The sequence below is a fragment of the Tasmannia lanceolata genome, unplaced genomic scaffold, assembly GCF_043159265.1.
Source record: "Tasmannia lanceolata isolate RefF3 unplaced genomic scaffold, GAP_Taslan_0.1 ptg000002l, whole genome shotgun sequence".
Lineage (NCBI taxonomy): Eukaryota > Viridiplantae > Streptophyta > Magnoliopsida > Canellales > Winteraceae > Tasmannia > Tasmannia lanceolata.
The window spans coordinates 54,380,364-54,399,130 of record NW_027518679.1 but is presented as its reverse complement, the minus strand read 5'-3'; the positions used below and the strand labels follow the sequence as shown (position 1 = coordinate 54,399,130).

The 18,767-nt window shown below is 38.1% G+C and overlaps 1 protein-coding gene across 2 annotated transcripts in view; it reads left to right on the top strand.

Moving 5' to 3' along the window:
• The window catches only part of LOC143879183 (uncharacterized), a 34,025-nt gene that overhangs the window by 8,001 nt on the left and 7,257 nt on the right, over nucleotides 1–18,767 (top strand). For both annotated transcript variants that reach the window (XR_013251161.1, XM_077381406.1), the window contains exons 9-18: nucleotides 302–415; nucleotides 499–665; nucleotides 3,398–3,522; nucleotides 3,596–3,711; nucleotides 3,851–3,893; nucleotides 4,003–4,094; nucleotides 8,728–8,776; nucleotides 11,393–11,463; nucleotides 12,699–12,818; nucleotides 12,980–13,068. Coding sequence is in view for 1 of the 2 variants with exons in the window: in XM_077381406.1 (XP_077237521.1) it covers nucleotides 302–415; nucleotides 499–665; nucleotides 3,398–3,522; nucleotides 3,596–3,711; nucleotides 3,851–3,893; nucleotides 4,003–4,094; nucleotides 8,728–8,776; nucleotides 11,393–11,463; nucleotides 12,699–12,818; nucleotides 12,980–13,068 (986 nt within the window). In the remaining variant the exon portion in view is untranslated. The remainder of the gene's footprint in view (nucleotides 1–301; nucleotides 416–498; nucleotides 666–3,397; nucleotides 3,523–3,595; nucleotides 3,712–3,850; nucleotides 3,894–4,002; nucleotides 4,095–8,727; nucleotides 8,777–11,392; nucleotides 11,464–12,698; nucleotides 12,819–12,979; nucleotides 13,069–18,767) is intronic.

The window sequence follows — 18,767 nt, the reverse complement described above, 5'->3', positions numbered from 1 at the left end:
GGATTCGAACCGATTCCCGAATCGGATCCGCGTTCCGGGGAATCGCGATTCCGCAGTCTAGGGAATGAATCCTGCTTCCTTGGGTTTAACAACATCGAATACCTAGTGGCATGTGCTGTCGCGGATGTCTGGTATCTAAGTGACTCTTTTTAACTCTTTTATATGAATTAATGCATTATACATGCTCTTGCTATTGGACTTATTTTTAAAAAATTTGAGGTAATTGCTTGCCAAAGTCTTGGTTTAGAACAAATTGTATTAATAAAAGCTTTAGAAGGAAACTGATTTGCTTTTACTACAGGCCAATATTATAGATATAAACGAGCGACTGGAAAATCAACTTGGGAATATATCCTCCAATAAAGACTATCAGCCTTCTAGTGCCTTGAAAAGTCAACCTTCTCAACCACCCATGGTATTAATGGACACGATTTCATGCTATTACATTGTAGTATGATTATATTCATTAGCTTAATTTTATATTTGTCCTTTATGTAGGTATCAAATGCCTTCGAATTTTTTCCTCACCCCTCTCTGCATAAACAACGGTTGGAATCATCCTCTAACATTTCAAGATTTATTCAAGACAATGATCTGATTGATAAAGAAGTAAATAACTTCCTAGGTGTTGAGACTGCCCATCCATTTACTAAAGACAATTTCAGGTAGTTCTCATCCACTACTTATTAGTGTTCTAGTTATATGTTAGTTATTGTCTACCCTTAATTTGATTTGTTTAGAAATGTCATTTTTGGAAACTATTTGTTTATAAAATTGCTACCTATTGGGCATTGGAAACTTAAATTTTAACGTCCGTTGGTAATTTGGTATTATTTGTTGAAAATTTTGGATCGATCTTGTTGATGTTCCAACTACATTATATTTCCCAAATATCTATGAATAATTCTTGGAGAGTTTTGCTATTTCCAAGTTAGTTCATCATTGGCATTTTGGAAGGTATGTCTATAAAGTTCCCACTCATTGTTTTTCCTTATGGTATGTAATATTGAGTTTCATCATACAATAACTTTTGTAATCACTTGTTTAGGGGTATTGTACCTCACATTATCATTCTGAAAGAAATGTTTTACTTTTCTGTCATGCACATTTTGGCCTAATGTATTCCTTTGCTTATTATCCATATTAGTGATCCCTAGAAAATGAAAAGGTGAGTAGTCTATTCATTCATACACACGGTGATACATTAATCATATGGATTATATTAATAAAAATATTTAAAATTGATATAGATCAAATTTAATATTATGCTATTGCATTCATTCATACACACGGTGATACATTAATCCATATTAGTGATCCCTAGAAAATGAGAAGGTGAGTAGTATATTCATTCATACACACGGTGATACATTAATCATATGGATTATATTGATAAAAATATTTAAAATTGATATAGATCAAATGATAAAAATATTTAAAATTGATATAGATCAAATATAATATTATGCTATTGCATTCATTCATATACACGGTGATACATTAATCTATATTAGTGATCCCTAGAAAATGAAAAGGTGAGTAGTATATTCATTCATACACACGGTGATACATTAATCATATGGATTATATTGATGAAAATATTTAGAATTGATATAGATCAAATATAATTTTATGTTATTGCATTCATTCATACACACGGTGATACAATAATCATATGGATTATATTGATAAAAATATTTAAAATTGATATAGATCAAATATAATGTTATGTTATTGTACTTGATATCAAGCTCAGCTACAATAAGAGATCCAGTTTTTAATTCAACTAAGTTTTGACGAGACCGTTGAGGAACTAATATACCTGATTATGGCTCATCGAGATATCATGTTTTCTTTTCACAAAGTTCATCAGTTTGCGATTGTTCCCAAAGACCTCACGTGCATATTACATTGGATTCTTTGACATCTACACTGCACTATCTCAGCAGGTTTACTGTTATCTTCCTCAAAACCTTTTCCTTTCCACCTACTTAGAGACTGATTAGTCTGTTTCATCTGATGATAAAAAATCTGGCACACTTTTTATCTTTCTTGGACCATCACTCATTTCATGGAAGAGCGAAATAAAACAAGTGGAGAATGTGGTGCAGAAGATGAGTATAGACAAATACTACCACATGTATCAAGATAGTGTTGCTCCGGGCACTCTATTCAATGCTTGGGCCACATCAAGGTTACTACGAGTCCCATATTTCACTAGAGGACAAAAAATGTTGGTAGATATCGACTTCATTGAAGAAAAGATAAAAAACAAGAGCCTCATTGAAACATGTTCTCTTTTTCCTTCATAATATGTAGTATATGAACTTGTGGCCTTTTAAACACCAGAAGGTCGTACCATAAATGAGGAGGGAAAACCCCTAATGCGGCAAGCATGATTTAAGTTTCCACCGAAGCTGGTATGAAACGGCCGAAATGTTTCTATTTTCATCCCCACCGAAATGCATATTGAAACCGAAACACATACTGAAATAAAAGAAATGCAAGTGTATTAGTGGTATACTATATCAGTGTGTGTCACATAATTATATTTATATAAATTGCAGAACTGTGGTGTATGTATTATGTATACATATTTATATAAATTATATGTGAAATGTGGTGTGTTTTGAATTATCATACATGCTCGACATTGCATGTCATTTGGTGTTCAATATTGTTAAGCCATTATGGATGGTTGTATTGCTTATGTGATAGTTTCTAAGTGTATTTTATGCTTATTCTAGAATTTCCTAAAGTCTTATCTTAAAATTCTGCCATTTGCTTATGATTCCATACATTTCTGTGATTTTACAAGATTTTCACTGAAATTTCCAACCGAAACCAAAATGTTTCCGTTTCTGTGGTGGCTGAAACCAAAATTTAAAAGAACATGAAACAAATATGTAAAAGGACGTAAATATGATGGAAACATGATGTGGTAGAAACAAAAGAAATGATGGAGTTAAACAAGGGTAAAAAACATTTGCACGGCTTACAACACTTTACAGTGCATATTTTGCATTTTTCAGTGATAAAGAAAGAAGGGTCTTGTGAACATGAAAACAAGTAATTTCTTTATAATGGTCATCTTTTTCATCCTACAAACATTATGAGGAGTTATGGATTAATAAATTGATCACTACCTTTCAAGAAAAAGAAATATGAGGGATTATGCATGCTGGAAGCAAAAATCATTAAGCAATGGGATTATGCATGCTAGAAGCAAAAATCATTAAGCTATGTATTCATGCTTAAAATATCTTTTTATATTGGTTGAATTAGCTTGAATCGGGTAAATACAGCCGGATTTAGATCTTGGAGCATGTCTTATTGTGCTAAATGTATGCTATTCTACTTATTGGCTGTAAAAACTTATAAGGCCATGTCTTGACAGAGAAGTTGAAGGCCCTAGTGAATTCAATTTTCAGAGTAGGCTTGAAAAGAGTGAAAATGCTACAAACGATATGCACTTTCAAATGCCTAGTATGCATGAAGAATATGCATCTTCTGCCTCAGAAGGTAAGTATGTATTTATGTGGTAATAAGCGAATGGTTTCACCTGGAAATAAATTGACTGGTTTGTTTCTGGTAGGAGAAGGCCTCTTACCAGGTATTGAAGGCTTCCAAATCGTTGGTGAAGCTAAACCAGGAAATACCCTACAAGCATGTGGCTTTCCCATTCATGGGACTTCTCTTTGTATGTTTCAGGTATTCACCTATTTGACTTCCCCAGTCTCATTTTTTTCAGTAAATTCAGTTGTTATTTTGTTTAGGAAGTTGTTTTGTCCATGAGTTATGTGAAATGAATATTTTATTTTATGTGAATAACACCGGATCGCATATCTAGTGGGTTCGTCATCTTCAGAATGGCACTAGACAGTACATTGAGGGTAAGCATTGAAATGAATGACCATCATTCAGATTGTTAGTAATAATGTTTTGTGAGGACAGTTTTACTGCTTGTTTATTTGTTTTGTCTTTGTGAATTTTGTGAACCAGGAGCCACTAATCCAGATTATGTAGTAACTGCTGATGATGTCGATAAACTCATTGCTGTTGAGTGCATACCGATGGATGACAGCAATCATCAGGTTTTTCACTAGCTTCATGTGAAATTACTTTGGCCACTCCTAGTCACTTCTATAATTTTCTTGGGTTTTTTAGCATTCTGCATTCACTCAGAATATTTTTGCGTATTAATGTATTTGATTTTGGACATGGAAGAAACATAGCTTAGTTGGTATGTGGCCAGTCCATATTTTTTTTCTCAACACTCACTGAATGTCTCCTTTCTTGTTGATTTACAAATAATTCATTAGTTTCTTATCGTCTTCTCAGTAAGTAGTCGTTCTTCAACTTCACTGGTAATGGATCTTGTCTTTTTTATCCGTTCATATTACCTGTCAGTAATCAGGGACATCACACACACAATCTATGTTCAAGCAAACAAATTATGGACTCGATTGTTTGTTGCTAAAATTTTGATGCAAGGATCATTTCCATTTTAGAGTTTACTCAGCTAAATAAATGATTTATTGTTTACTTAGTTCATAGTATTAACCTTGTACAATTTGGTCGATGATTATATTCAAAGAGTATAACTTATTAAGAATGTTTTTTCCATATTGCCGTCATTGATACTGTTAAAGAGTTACGTTAGTGAAGGTAGATGTGTATTAATGTTTTGGCGTATCTCTTATTTTCTTAAGTTTATTTGCATTAGTAGGATAGGGTCCATCCTTGGATGGCCCTAGTGGCCCCTTATGTAATTTATGAACTTTCACTTGTATGAATAAATGGCAAGGCTTCTCCTCCCTTCATCTTTCTCTCCTTTTATCTCTTTTGTTTCTCTCTTCTAGTCTCTCCTCCTTTCTCCATATGAAGTGTGTATTGATCCATCTTGTACTTTGACATGTTGTCAGAGTCACCATTCTAGATTTTATCCAATATCTAGAAGAGGTATGTGATCAAGAAAAGGTATGTTCTCCTTCTTCAATCTTGTGTCCATGTCCAAAGCCCTAGTTTTAACATCTTCAGTTTGTTATCCTAGCCTCAGCCTAATTTCAATCATTCTTGTACCTAACCCTAGTCATATTCACCTTTGAAACCTAATCCCTATCCATCAATGTTTTTTGTTGCCCTATTTTTCTTTAATTCTTCATCCTATTTTAGTACCTAACATTTGCCACCATCCTCTCTCTTATCAGTTCACCTATTGGAACCCTTTTTTTTTAACGATAGCAATGATTTCTATTGCCCAACACAATTGTACAAAGCAGGGACGAGATGTCCCATTACAAGTAAAACAACTATCAGAAGAGACCCATGTGTGTTAGAATCTACAATGGAGACCCATCTCCTACTATCAATGCTTCTCTAAACCTCTTATTTTGCCAAGGTGTCTGCATCTTGTTTGCTGATCTTGGCTTGTGAGGAAAAGGGATCTATCTTACCACAGAGGTCAAGGATTTCCATGATTATGTTCAAGAGCCTCCAAGGTCCCAATGAATTTTTGTGTCCCCATGAGATGGAATTTGACGAATCACCTTCTACAATAGCTTTCCACTCATTGAAATTGCAAAAATTAAGAGCCCACATAGAAATGCACGTAACTCTGCTTCATTTGAGTGACTTCCCCTAGCGGGCCTGGAGTATGCCTTGAGAACAACACCAGATGATCACGGAATACACCCCCACCCCAGCTGACCCAATTTTACTCTTTAACTAACATCAAAATTCAATTTGATACATTTGTGGGGTCGTAGCTCTCACAGTGGCTGTGTGAAATTTCACATGTTTTTTTCCCAAATGACTGTTCTCCAATTCCTTAGTGCCTCTTCGGGAATTGAAGACAGCCCATCCACTTTTCTTGACCATTTGTTCAATTTGATTATTATTTATGTATTTATCCTTCCAATGGGGTGGTGTTGCTCATTGAATATTCGATTGTTTCTCTTTTCCAAATATGCCAAATTGTTACTATGTGAGGAGACACCTTAGAATTTTTTCAGGACTACCAAAAGGATACCAAAACATCCAATCATTTTTATGGGTGGCGTTTTGACCCGTGATTGATTCCAATGACCCAATAGCCTAGTTTTGATCTTGGTATTTCATGTCGGGGCAGTAGCTGATTGGCTTGATTAACTCCCGTTGATTGATTTAGCCTAATAAACAAAATATCCCTTTTTTGTTCAGATTTGGAAATTAAAGCCTTCTTACAACCAAGAATCAGTTTTGAATTTTAACTTTCAATTCCTTTGAAACCTGTTTGAAAAATCGTGATTTACTAGTTGTTAAGCCCCTTTTGCCCCTTTTGAAAGCCTTTGCCTATTTGTATAGTCGTCCTACTTTGAATATTTTGCTAAAATCCATGGAATGGAGCAATAAACTTGGTTATCAGATTTTTTTATTTTAATTGGATTTATATTTAGAATAACAATAAGGCCTTGTTTACTTGTATTTGTGGGGCCTTATTTTGTGCTCATGAAAAATAAAATTTACAATTGCTTTGTCTTGATTCAGTAGCTATAATAGTTCTACTTTCGTATGCTTATTTTTGCATGTTCATCATGTCTATGCTGCGTCCCTAAAGATTTGCCCTCGTTAGTTGCTTTAATTAAGTTGAACTATAGTTTCTTTCTTGGCGTACGAGTTCGTAGATAACGACCTGCAGTACACCCTTGTAGAATTCCTGCATCAACAATACAAGTAGCTTTCTCTCTATCCATAGGCATATTCACATGTTACATTTAAAATGGTAGAAATACGATTCATACGTAAAATATATGAAAACATCTATTCAAACACCCCCCACCCCTCAAGTTGTACTATAGATGTCGATTATATCCTGCTTGTAAAGAATATCTCAAAATTGTTTGCCTGCTACTACTTTGGTGAGAATATCTACTAATTGATTTTCATTTCTGATATACAGAATAATTATACCTTTTCTTCTACTTTCTCTCTAACAAAACGACAATCTACCTCTATATGCTTGGCCTGTTCATGGAATATTAGATTTGTAGCAATATAAATTGTTGCTTGATTGTCACAAGACAGTTTTATAGGCATACTCTCTCTCTCTCTCTCTCTCTCTCTCTCTCTCTCTCTCTCGTATCTTTTAAAAATCATTTTTATCCATGTGAGCTCACAAGTAGTGTGTGCTGTTGCTCTATACTCAGCCTTGGCACTCAACCGGTGGTCGCGACTTGCTTCTTACTTTTCCATGTAACCAAATTGCCATCAACAAAAGTGGAATGCCCAGTTACCCACTAGTGGACCTAGGATTACTGACAAAACTAGACCACTCAACATCAGAGCACGCTTCTACATCCAAACGACCATGGTTAGCATATATGATGACTTATCACAGGGCCCTTTAAGATAATTGAGGATCCCATAGACAGCTTCAAGAAGACTTGAACAAGAGCATGCATGAACTAACTGACTACACTTTCTGCATAATATTTAGACTACTGATCATGAAACAAATCAAATTACTGACCAGCCTTTGGTACATACCCAGATTAGAGTGTCTCTCCATGTTACCCCCTACTGGACCTACGATCACATACAAAACTAAACCACTCAACATCAGAGCACGCTTCTACATCCAAATGACCATGGTTAGCATATATGATGATTTATCGTGGGGCCCCTTTTAGATAATTGAGAATCCCATAATTGAGCATACATGAACTAACTGACTAAACTTTCTGCATCTACAATATTTAGACGACTGATCATGAGATAAATTAAATTACTGACCAGTCTTTGGTACATACTCAGATTAGAGAGAGTCTCTCAGTGTTGATCATGTAACTTATGGTTTTGTTCCATAAAATTATTTGCTGGTTTAGTACCTAAACACTATATCTGTAGTAGATCCAACACGTACTTCCTTTGATACATGTAGCTTCAATATTTCAACCTTGCAATTTCAATACCCAAGAAATATTTTAGAGGTGCGAGGTCTTTGATGTCAAATGCCTTTCCAAGGTATTATTTCACTCATATGTTAGTTGAGTATTATTGCCTGTGTTGACCATGCCATCTACACGGATGTTCGTCCTACTACCATCCTGTTTAATAAACACGAAGTGATCAAAATAGATCCTTCCGAATCAAATGAGAATTCACTCCAAACTAAATTTATCAAACCACACTCTTGGTGATTGTTCAACCCATGATAGCCTTTTTCAGCCTACGTGCCTTCCTTTTCTCTCCCTCAGGCTGAAAACAAGGTGGAAGATCCCTATACACATTTTCTTGGAGGTCCCCATGAAGAATCACAGTTTTCACATCTAGTTGATGAGGATGATAATTTCTCTTAGCTTCCAAACACAAAGGACTCAAGCAGAATTCAATTTTGTAACAGATGAAAATGTTTCCTAATAATCAATCCCATATAACTGAGTGTACCCCTTATCAATTAATCTGGCCTTATATCTTTCTAATGAACCATATTGTTTGCGTTTGATGGTGTATAATTATCGGCATCCAACCACATGCTTGCCTTAAGGTAACTCAACCAGTTTTCCATATGTTATTTTTGTCTAACACTTGCATTTCTTCAACTATAGCCTCTTTTCACTGTGGATGAGCTAAAACATATGTAACCTTGGTAGGAACTTGGACGGAAGCAATATATGACACGTATGCTTTATAATAAGGTGACATGGAATCATGCAAAACAAGTTAATGTTTCATTTTTTTTTGTAGGGGGAATTGGTGAGAATTTTTGCAAACAATCAGATGAAAATAACATGCGGTATGTCTTATTTGCACTGGAAGTTCTTGTCTCCCTCTCTCTCTCTCATTTTTTTTGAACTCATCTCTCTCTCTCTCTCTCGCTCTCTCTCTCTCATATACGTACATACATACTTATATATATATATATATATATATATATATATATAGGGAAAGGTGTGCGTACTCGGTCGAGTAGATAAGCTTATCTACTCGGTCGGGTTAAAAACAGTGGGGGCCCACATTTTTGGGGTGATCCAAACCATTCATTTGAAAGGCCCTTACCTAGATAGGGTGTCCACCAAAAATCAGCCCCATAGGATCATCCTAACCCATCCAACAGTGGAGGGAAAAATGGGCAGATTTGTGGACAAGCTGTGTTTGTCCATTTTTTCCCATTTTTCCCTCCACTGTTGCATGGGTTAGGATGATCCTATGGGGCTGATTTTTGGTGGACAGCTTATCTAGGTAAGGGCCTTTCAAATGAATGGTTTGGATCACCTCAAAAATGTGGGCCCCCACTGTTTTTAACCCGACCGAGTAGATAAGCTTATCTACTCGACCGAGTACGCACACATTTCCCATATATATATATATATATATATATATATATATATATATATATATATATATATATATATATATATAACCACTCCATCTTTTCTCCTACAAAATCATGTTTTTCTGTAAATTATGCTTCTAAAACCTTGTACCATTTCATAAATTTTGAAAAGCTATACAGTATCTTACGTCTGCAACACACTTGAAGCATTTGAGAATTTTTATTTTAAATTTGTTTACAGGAAACTAAATTTGACTGCATTATTTAATTACTCATTCAGATATCCTATTATTATAATTGCAATGTGTGGTATCTATTCAGTTTATCAATAAAGCTAATTCTCCCTTTTAACTTCAGAAATGACCATGTTGTACTGTATTTATAAAATTATTTTTTCCCATGCCCACCGTTACATTCAAAATCTAAAAACCAAAAGCATATAGTTTCACGCAGTGTTTCAAAATGAGGATGCGGGTCAAAACGCGGTTGAAGAAAATCCTAGTCGCCTCGGCACAATGTAGTCTGAGTACTTGGTTGACACGGTTATAACTCGGGAGAGTCAAAGGAGTTTTTAATGACTCTGGAGAGCAAAACACGGCAGCAAAACGTGGAACATGGCCAAGGGAAAAGGGAGTTGACTCGGGGGAGTCCACGATGATGCGGGGGAGTTTTAAAACTATGGTTTCACGTATTTCAACTAGTTTTGTATGTCACGTCTGTTATAAAGTATAAAAGATAAATAACGCCCCACATGTTTGCTAAGTGGGCCACACGAACAATAAAGTATAAAAGATAAATAACGCCTTTCTCCAACAGCTTAAGCTTTTGGAGAAGTTGGTAAGTTAACAACGTCTTTCTAACATGAATGCATCTTGCTTGATTGTTGAGACAATGAGAAGGCTTCCCTCAGAAAACTCTCTCTCTCTCTCTCTCTCTCTCTCTCTCTCTCTCTCTCTCTCTCTCTCTCTCTCTCTCTCTCTCTCTCTCTCTCTCTCTCTGGTTCGACACTAAGGTTTTAAATTTTGGTTTCGGTTGGAAATTTGAAAACTTGTAAAATCAAGGAAACATATGGAAACATTTTCAAATGATAGAATTTAAAGATGAAACTTCAAGAAATGCTAGAATAGGCACAAATACACACTTAGAAACCATCACATAAGCAAGACAAGCATCCATAATGGGTTTAAACTTTAAAGCATTGAATACCTAGTGACATGCACTGTCGTGCATGTCTGTTAATTTAGCACATATCAAATTTCACATATATGCATCACATTTTGCATGGAATTCATATTAATATAATTATGGTTTTAAATTTCGGCCGAAATTTCATATTAATATAATCATGGTTTTAAATTTGGCCGAAATCCGAAATTTCAGATTTCGGCCATCACCGAAATTTAAAACTGAAACCGTAATTTAAAAATTTCGGCCGAAATTATAAGATTTTTATCGAAATTTCCACCGAAACCAAAATTGCTTTTCAGCTGAGGCCAAAACCGAAACCATAACCGAAATTTCAAACCTTGAATATAATTATGTAATACATACTAATAAAGTATACCACTATTACGCTTTCGATTTTGGTTTATGTATTTAGGTCATTTTGGTTAGGATGGAAATGAAAACATTTTGGCCATTTCATTTCAATTTCGATGGAAATTTAAAACCATGCTCATCACTTCACTCCTCTTTTTCTTCTTTCTTTGTGCGTATATGTCTTGATGATTCTAAGGGCTGTTGGTGACTATATGTTTGAATCACAAATCAATCTGTATGTAATAGATCTATGCAAATTATTTTTGCAGACAACTTAAATAGATTTTCCTTTTGAAGGGGATAGCTTATTTATTTTTCTTATGGGAAATGATACACAGACTCCCTTATTTTGTTACGGCACTCCTCAATTACACTTTTCGATTAGCTGTTGATAGCTTTTTGGGAACTGTAACGGCCTTTAACAGACAATTGAAAAGGTGTAAAACAAAAAGGAGAGTTCCATTATTAAAACAACAGTGCAGATATCATTCCCTTTTTCATTTACTTCTTGTATAACTGTGAGTACCACTTCTGCAGATCCGGATATGCAGCAGGAGATTGAAACCCATATCTCAGCAGGCCGAGCCACATTTCATGTTCTACTGCTGGTAAGTTTTGCTTCCATTTTAACCCTAGTTACTTTGAAAATCTAAATCTTTTTTTTTCCGTTTTCCTTTCTTATTCTATTTTCACTCTGGCTTGACGTCATCCAACAATTATTTGAAATGCTAGTATTAGGCAAAATGTTTCGTGATGAAATTCAGGTGCATCTATTGTGAGCTTTTGTAAAGACTCTTAACAGGGATTTCATTGTAGGTACAAAACAAATGTGTTAACAATTATTCCATTTAACTTTACACTTCCGATTTATGTAGTTTAAATCCCACACCACTTGGCATTTTTTTCACTCATCTCCTCAACTACATATAGTAGTTTGGGGACCATTTGTTCGTGTAATCCTACCATTCAAGAATTTTAGAATGGTGTTGTTGGAAAACAAGGTCACGCCTCATAAATGTAACAACTCCGTACACTCACTGACCTCCCTTACCTTTTCTTTAGGATGCTATAGCTATGGACCCACTAGAGGCTTGAGATTATAGGGAACCCATACTGCCTCTCCTCAGCGACTAGTATGTCAATCAACTGCCTCAGATATTCATCATATCTGGCGGAGGCTGGGTGTGGATGGTTGACACTTGACACCTACCTACCTCTATACTGAGTTGCTTGTTAAGTTGTTAGTGCCTTATATAGAGGTTTTGACTTTCAGCTTTAATTTCTGTTGAAGACAAGAACACCTTTTTTCTGTCTCTTGCTTTTCTCTTCTTATTTCATTTCTTAGAATACATATGAAAGTTGGATGTTTTTATATGATATGCTAGTAAATATGCATTCTGTCTTAATATTTTTTGTATATAATAAATATCTAGTTTTAAAACTAAAGTTGTAATCAACATATTAGATAATGGTCCTTACATTTGGAAAATATACCTAAGCAAACAATGCTTTTGTTTAGTCTTGTACACTAATTTTAATACTTCTCTTTAATTCTAAACGCTAGAGTAGTGTTTTGATTATAGTGATGTTTGATTTATATATTGATACTCCCTATATTTAGGATTGCTACTCTTAGTCTCTGCTCTCACATGTTACTCTCATTGATTGCAAAAGTTCAAGTATGTTTTATTTGCTGACCCTGGTAGTTTATATTATCTATCCAGCCTGCATATGTGGTCTTTTGTATTTTATGCATGATAATATTAAGAAAAGCTATTATATTCAACTCTTTCTTTATTTTTTTCTGGATATTCTGCATAATTGTGTAACATATGTTCAACAGAGAGATTCTTCTGAGGGTTGGGAACCAACAATTTTGATTTTGAAACGATCCAACTACCGAATTCAGAGCATCAATATGGATGTTGTGCTAATTGAAGAGAAATATTCACCTGACTTATCTGTATGTTGTTCTCTAGTTGCAATACTCCTTTTATACTGTAATTAAGGAAACTTTTCAGGATCGGTTAGATTTATAAACTGTTAATTTGTAGGTTGGTAATTCTTATGTTGCTTAAGACATAAAAAATCTTGACATGATATTCTGCCTGGTTGATCTTGCAGATAAAAATTCCAAGCGGACTCTCAACACAATTTGTTTTAACATGTTCTAATGGCACTTGTCACCCCTTTAGCACAAACGATGATGTTAGGTATTACATGTCAATCATATGCACCGGTTATTTGAAGCTACTAATCTTAATCTTCTACTTTATCGTTTCCTGTTACTGTATCTTTTAGTATAAAGCAGTCCAATTGATGAGAAAACCTCTTCAGAACTACTTCTATAATTAACAGAAGTTTTATTCTGCTTGAACTTGACACTTTATGGCTACGTCTGATTAAATGACCATCCGTTATCAACAGATTCTTCGTTCGCAACAGAAAGACCCCAATAATTAACAATTAATCATTTTATGATTGCAGAGATGGTCTACTATAATGATTTTATTAAGACAGGTAGTCTAGCAAAACACACAAAGCCTATGAGGCACATGAATTTTCCAAGCTTTCCTATAGGGGATGGAAGAGCAATAGGGCCTACGTGTTAGTCAAAGGATAGAACCGAGCACTTCCTATCCGACTCCCAAATCCAAACTATCCTCTCCATGCTGCAGCTATGAATGTAGGTCAAATGAACCCTAGCTAGTAAAAAATGTCGCCACTCTATCAAATTTTGTCAAAAAAGTTCCTACAAAATTGGATCATCCTATTAATGATGTAGGACTGGTTGGAGGATAATTAAGGAACAAAGATTGTATGTGTTAGTGAATGTATATGCCTATGGGCATATTTGTCCTTTTGTATATCTCTCTTTATATAAATACATAAGTGAGGGGGAGATTTTCCCAATTTCCTCAACATGGTATCAGAGCCCTAGGGTTTTTGAATCCCTAGGGACCACCCGTAAAAACCCCTTTCCTCTTCCCTTCTTCTTCTTCCCTTCTTCTTACCTAACCCTAACCCTAACCCATCTCCCGTCCTCCGTCCTCCGCCCACCCCTAACCCATCTCCCGTCCCCCCCCAACGCTGTCCCCCACCAGTATCCCCGCCCCTTTCTCCCTCCGTCCCCCACCAGTATCCTATTAACAGAAGTTTTGTTCTGCTTGAACTTGACACTTTATGGCTACGTCTGATTAAATGACCATCAGTTATCAACATATTCTTCGTTCACAACAGAAAGACCCCAATAATTAACAATTAATCATTTTATGATTGCAGAGATGGTCTACTATAATGATTTTATTAAGACAGGTAGTCCAGCAAAACACACAAAGCCTATGAGGCACATGAATTTTCCAAGCTTTCCTATAGGGGATGGAAGAGCAATAGGACCTACGTGTTAGTCAAAGGATAGAACCGAGCACTTCCTATCCGACTCCCAAATCCAAACTATCCTCTCCATGCCGCAGCTATGAATGTAGGTCAAATGAACCCTAGCTAGTAAAAAATGTCGCCACTCTATCAAATTCTGTCAAAAAAGTTCTTACAAAATTGGATATCCTATTAATGATGTAAGACTGGTTGGGGGATAATTAAGGAACAAAGATTGTATAGTGAATGTATATGCCTATGAGCATATTTGTCCTTTTGTATATCTCTCTTTATATAAATACATAAGTGAGGGGGAGATTTTTCCAACTCACAATTTCTCCTCTCATTCTCTTCCTCAACATGGTATCAGAGCCCTAGGGTTTTTTGAATTCCTAGGGACCACCCATAGAAACCCCTCTCCTCTTCCCTTCTTTTTACCTAACCCTAACCCATCTCTCGTCCTCTGCCCACCCCTAACCCATCTCCCGTCCCCCCCCTTCTTTCTGTCCCCTTTCCCCACCCCACCCCCCTCCAGTACCCCTGCCCCTGTCCTCTGTTCTAAAATGCAGCCGCCTAGGCGCTGGACGCAGAAAAAACGCATTGCCCATGCCCTGGGCGTTTAAAAAAGCGGTCTCACCGCCTGGGTGTTATTAGGCGGCCGCTCAGGCGATGAGGCGGCGCCTGAGAGCTGAGCTTGAGCCCGGGCGGGGCGGGTTTGAAGACTCAGATGAAGATAGAGTCTTGGTCTTGGAGGGAAAGGACAATGATTGGTGAAGACTAAAGAAGTGCTTGGATTTTAATCTTTTTATTTGTCATGGATTTGTGTTGTATTGTTAAATACTTAAATTATTATGTACTTTATGCTTAATTCCTTATTATGTTTTTGACTTTTTGTTATTATTTAATGTTTAGTGCTTATGCATAAAATGGTTTGGATTGTTATGTATTCAAATATTTATATTTTATATAAAAAATGCAAGATATTATGAAAATATATTAATATCTAAAAAAAATGAAAAACGCCTAAAAACGCCTGGGCGCTGGGAGGTCAGTCAGCCGCCCAGCTCCACCCAACGCTTTTTAGAACACTGCCCCTGTCTGTCCCTCACCACACCCCCCACTCCCCACTTCCGTACCCCCGCCCCCCGGTTCCCCTTCTCCTTTCGTACCCCCATCCCCACCTCCCGCTCCATTATCAAGTACCCCCCCCCCCCCCGTTTCCGTCCCCTTCTTTTTCAACCTCCTCTCCACCCTCTCCAACCCTCCGTTCCCATCTACACTCTTCCCAACCGTTGACCTCCATACTTCCTAATTTTTTGACTTAATTTTTGCTCTATTCTGTAGCAATCCTAATCCCTTTCCCCTTCCAAATGGCTTAAATCTCAAACCATATTCTCCTCTTTTTCTTTCTCCGCGGCTCCGCTCTCATATCTCTATATCCGTTGTTTTCTTCATGTCATCCAGGGTTTCTCTCATGCCCTATTCTCATTTATCTCTCTCCGGAGCCGCGATCTCCATTATTGATTTCTCTGCTCTCCGTCAGGGCATCATTTCTTTTCGTCAATTGATTTTCTCTCTTTGATTCTTTACCCATGGATAGCCCAGTGATTGAGGATCCTTCTCGCGTGCAGCCTTCTGTGGCTACTGCTCCTCCGACTCGCCCATCATCTTCCTCGTATATTCCCTCGTCTTCTTCGATGGATGGTTCTTTTCCTCCCATGACCACAGTCAGACTTGATGGTTCCAATTATCTGAATTGGAAAGTGGCTGTGGAGACCTATCTGATTGCCAGGGGGAAGATCTCTATTCTTCGTCGTAACCCCCCTCCTTCTAGTGATGCCACTTTTGAGAAGTGGGAACAGGATGGTGCCCTTATTCATACTCTCCTCTGGCAGAGTATGTCCCCTGAGATTGTTGGGACCATGATACACCTTCCCACTTCTCACCAGGTTTGGGATCATACTGCTACTACCTTCTCCGGGAAAAGCAACCTATCTCGAATCTGTTCCACATATACTCAGTGAATGAACCTTTGCCGTGGAGACACTCCTCTCTCGACCTACTACAGTCAGTTTGTTTCCCATTGCCAGCAGTTAGATGTCCTTATGCCTCTTACCACCGATTTGACTACAGCCGCTCAACAGCGTGATCAGATACGTGTCGTTCAGTTTCTGGAGACTTTGGGTCCCGAGTATATGCACCTTCGTTAGCAGATATTTGGGTCTGGCACGATGCCCTCTCTTCAGGAGGTTTACTTGCGTGCACAGCAGTGTGCTCTTACTGACTCTGTCTCTGCTCATTTGGTCGATATTACTGCCACTGTTGCCTATGGCGTACGTGATCGTGCTACATGAGGTGGGGGCACCTTTGCCCGTGGTTGTGGTTGTGACTCTGGTCGTGGTGGTCATGATCTTCCTGCAGGGCATGGTGGCCGACCACGTCCATATTGCTCGCACTGTCGCCGTGAGGGCCACTATATGGAGACTTGCTATGTACTGCACCCTGAGCTTCATCCTTCCTATGAGACTCGTTTTGGTCGCTCCGAACATCTCGTTGCACCAGAATCTTCAGAGCCCTCATCTCTTTCAGTTCCACCCGGCACTGGGCCTCAGGCTGATGGGGTCTTTATGTCTCGTGCCGACTATGATGAGTTACAGCATCTCAGGTCTACCAGTCACCCCCAACTTCGACTTTTGCTTAGCCAGGTAGCTCCCCTGCATCTCTTCTTACTAGCTCCAGCTCCTGGATCATAGATTCTGGAGCCTCCAATCATATGACAGGTACTTCTTCCTCACTTAGTTCCTTTCATCCACTTTCTTATCAGTCCATCACACTTGCTGATGGGAGCTCCACTCCTATCTCTGGTGTTGGTGATATCTCTCCTCGTGTTGGTCTCACATTATCCTCTGTTCTATGTGTGCCTAAAGCACCCTTTAGTTTACTCTCAGTTAGTCAGATTACTAAAAATCTTAACTGTTCTGTCTCATTTTATCCCTCTTATTGCTTGTTTCAGGATCTCTTGACCGGGAGGACGATTGGCTCGGGCCGTGAGATTGATGAGCTTTATCGTCTGGACTGTAGCCCTCGTACCATTTTACACTGCTCCAGCGGCGCATATCAGTGGCACTGCCGTCTTAGACATCCCAATCTTGATCGTTTGCGACAAAGATCTATCGTTTCTTCTTCCGGTACTCCTTTTTCGTGCGAGGCCTGTGAACTTGGGAAACACCATAGGGTGTCCTTCCTGTGTAGGCCTGTTAGTCGGGCCTCACACCTCTTTGATTTAGTACATTCCGAAATATGGGGTCCCTCGCGGACTATCTCTGTTTTTGGACATCGTTATTTTGTCATTTTTATTGATGATTATTCACGTTTGTGTTGGCTTTATTTACTGAAAGATCGCTCAGAAGTATTCTCTGTTTTTTGTACTTTTCATTCAGAAGTTACTAACCAATTTAATTGCACTCTTAAATGCCTTCGCACTGATAATGCCCTGGAATATTTCTCAAAATCCAATGGCTTTGAGGAGTTCCTTTCCACTTGTGGTATCCTTCATCAATCTTCATGTGCTCACACCTCTCAACAAAATGGTGTTACCGAACGGAAAATGCGATCATTATTGGATGGAGCTCGCACTCTTCTATTCCAGATGCGAGTTCCCAAATCTTATTGGGGTGGTGCAGTTCTCACTGCTAACTATCTAGCCAATCGACTTTCTTCCTCGGTTCTAGGCGGCTCATCCCCTTTCTCAATTTTACGTCCTCATCATGAGCTATTTCCTCTTACTCCTTGGGTATTCGGGTGTGTTTGCTTTGTCCACAACCTTGGGCCTAGATTGGATAAATTAGATCCTAAATCTGAACGATGCCTTTTTCTCGGCTACTCACGTACTCAGAAAGGTTATCACTGTTATAGCTCTCTGTTGCATCGATCTTATGTCTCGGCAGATGTTACCTTTTTCGAGACTGAGCCCTTCTTTCTGAGCTCTCTAGATACGACCCCTCTCTCTCTCACTCTTCAGATCTTCCTCTACCGATTCTCGTTCTTCATGACTCGGTGGTCAGTCCATCTCCATCGTCTTTCTTATCTTCACCTTCTGTGGTTCCTGTTCCAGAGCCCTCTCTTCCCTTACAAGTACCTGCTCGGCCCCCATCTCCAGTCACTAAGAAGACATATCAGTGTCGCCATACCTCTGCAGCTCATCCATCTCCAGCAGCGCCATCGCCATCCCATCAGGAGCTCCCTCCTTCCACCTTTGAGGTATCTATCGATTCTCCTATTGCTTCCCGCACTCGCTCTCATAGTACTGCTCATCCTATTTCGTCTGTTCTTTCATATGATGCTCTCACCCCTGCTGTTCGCAGTTTTGTGTCCTCTCTATCTTCTGTTTCTTTTCCAGAGTCCTTGGCTGCAGCACTTGATCACCCGGGGTGGCACGCTGCTATGGACCTTGAGATGGATGCCCTTCAGGCAAATCAGACTTGGGATTTAGTTCCTCTGCCTCCTGGTGCACGCCCTGTTGGGTGTCGTTGGGTCT